At 36.4% G+C, this 1,904-nt stretch overlaps 1 protein-coding gene across 1 annotated transcript; it reads left to right on the forward strand.

Annotated features, from left to right (window-relative positions):
* The first annotated feature begins 400 nt into the window (after positions 1-400).
* Positions 401-1,402, forward strand: LOC149454859 (olfactory receptor 4E2-like). Its single transcript, XM_089686953.1, has one exon. It carries the CDS (start codon positions 401-403, stop codon positions 1,391-1,393), a length of 993 nt encoding a protein of 330 aa, XP_089543079.1. The 3' UTR covers positions 1,394-1,402.
* The last annotated feature ends 502 nt before the right edge of the window (positions 1,403-1,904 follow it).

Below are 1,904 nucleotides of genomic sequence, written 5' to 3' on the forward strand. Positions count from 1 at the left end.
ATAAAATATAAACTTATATTGTAAATATTATCATTTGATCCTCATGGCACCCCATAGCCCCAGACACAGCTCCAGATAGTTCCATGGGTGTTATAGGGTTAGTATAGCCCTGGCTCATATATATATTACACTTGGTGGCCTTCAGTTTTGTAAGAGATGAAACTGCCATATTTTTTAGAGGATAAAGCTGTGAATCATCAAGGACCATGTTTGTTTCTATCGTTCTTTTAATGTAACATGTAGCTGATAATGTGATACATTAGACTGGCCATTAAAATCTGGGAGCTGCACCCCCAACTAAAGCTTCTTTTTACATAAGACTTTACATGCTTATGATTATTATCTATTTATTTTTTTTGTCTTTTATAGATTTGATAATTGCATAACAACCTGGTGAGCCATGTCCGCACAAGGTAATATGTCAACTAATCAAATACACTCACATGACCCCCAAGCTTTTGGCACTGCAGTGAAGACCCAAAATGCCACAGAAGTGACAGAATTTGTTTTTGTTATGTTTAATTTCTCTTCGTATGTTCAATACTTTGTATTCTCAATATTCCTTTTATTATACACCCTTCTCCTGAGTGGGAACATATTGATCATGCTGACCATCAAGAAAGACTATCGCCTTCATAACCCAATGTACTTCTTCCTAGGTAAACTCTCTTTCATTGACCTCTGCTACTCGACTGTAACTGTACCCAAGATGTTGGTGGATTTCCTATCTGCCAGGAAAACCATTTCATTTAGTGGCTGTATCACACAGCTCTACTTCTTTCACTTCTTTGCCTGTGCAGAATGTTTTATTTTTACAGCTATGGCATATGATCGCTATGTAGCAATTTGCAAGCCTTTACAGTACTCCGTCATTATGAACAAACAGCTTTGTCTGTGGATGGTTGCAGCAACCTGGGCTATTAGCTTTGTTCATTCCAACATTCAGACAACACTAACTATGGGACTGCCATTTTGTGGTCCTAATACAATCAAAAGCTTTTTTTGTGACATCCCTCCTTTAATCAGGCTGGCATGTACTGACACCACCATGATTGATGCCATGATAGTTGCCAACAGTGGCATTGTTTCATTGGGCTGCTTTTTATCTGTTTTAATATCCTATATCGGAATTGGCAAAGCTATCTTCAAAATAAAAACAGTTGAAGGGAGAAGAAAAGCTTTTTCAACCTGTATCTCACATCTTACAGTGGTGACCTTTTTCTTTGGGCCTTGTGTTTTCATTTACATGAGACCATCAAAAAGTTTTGAAGCTGATGAAGTTGTGATGGTGTTCTATACTATCATAGCACCCATGCTGAATCCTGTTATCTACACCTTGAGGAATGAAGAAATGAAAAATGCAATGAAAAAACTTTGGGGGAGACGAATATAATGAATAAATAATATGATCACTGACACTCGTGCAATGCTATACAATAACAAGCATTAGTAGTGCTAAATGTGTAGGGAGATTGCTGCAACCACTCACCAAGTGTACTCTCACTTAAATAGATATATAATAAATTCAATGAAGAACCAGAAAATGTAAAATAATAAAGCTCAAATAATAAACATCAGTCCACAAGATATAAACTGTAAAGTAGTGAAAAAAAGTCCTAATAAAAGTGCTGACATCAGCTTTCAACAAAATGCTTTTCCTTTGAACACACTCCCTGCTCACCTTCTAGTTCTACCTACATAATATCATAGGTCAAATGTGTTTAATTAAATATGGTCCTTCAGGTTGTGATTAATCCGTGTCCTCCCAATGCATCTTCACTCAAGCGTGACTCCAAACGTGCATTAAAAAAAGATAAAAATATTTCATAGTGCAACGCTGTAAAGGAAATTAAACAATAAATAACAGCAAGCGTGTGCACTCACAATGAAATAGATCACAACAT

This window comes from Staurois parvus, unplaced genomic scaffold, assembly GCF_062004578.1.
Source record: "Staurois parvus isolate SC_StPar_1 unplaced genomic scaffold, SC_StPar_1.0 ptg000415l, whole genome shotgun sequence".
Taxonomy (NCBI): Eukaryota; Metazoa; Chordata; class Amphibia; order Anura; family Ranidae; genus Staurois; species Staurois parvus.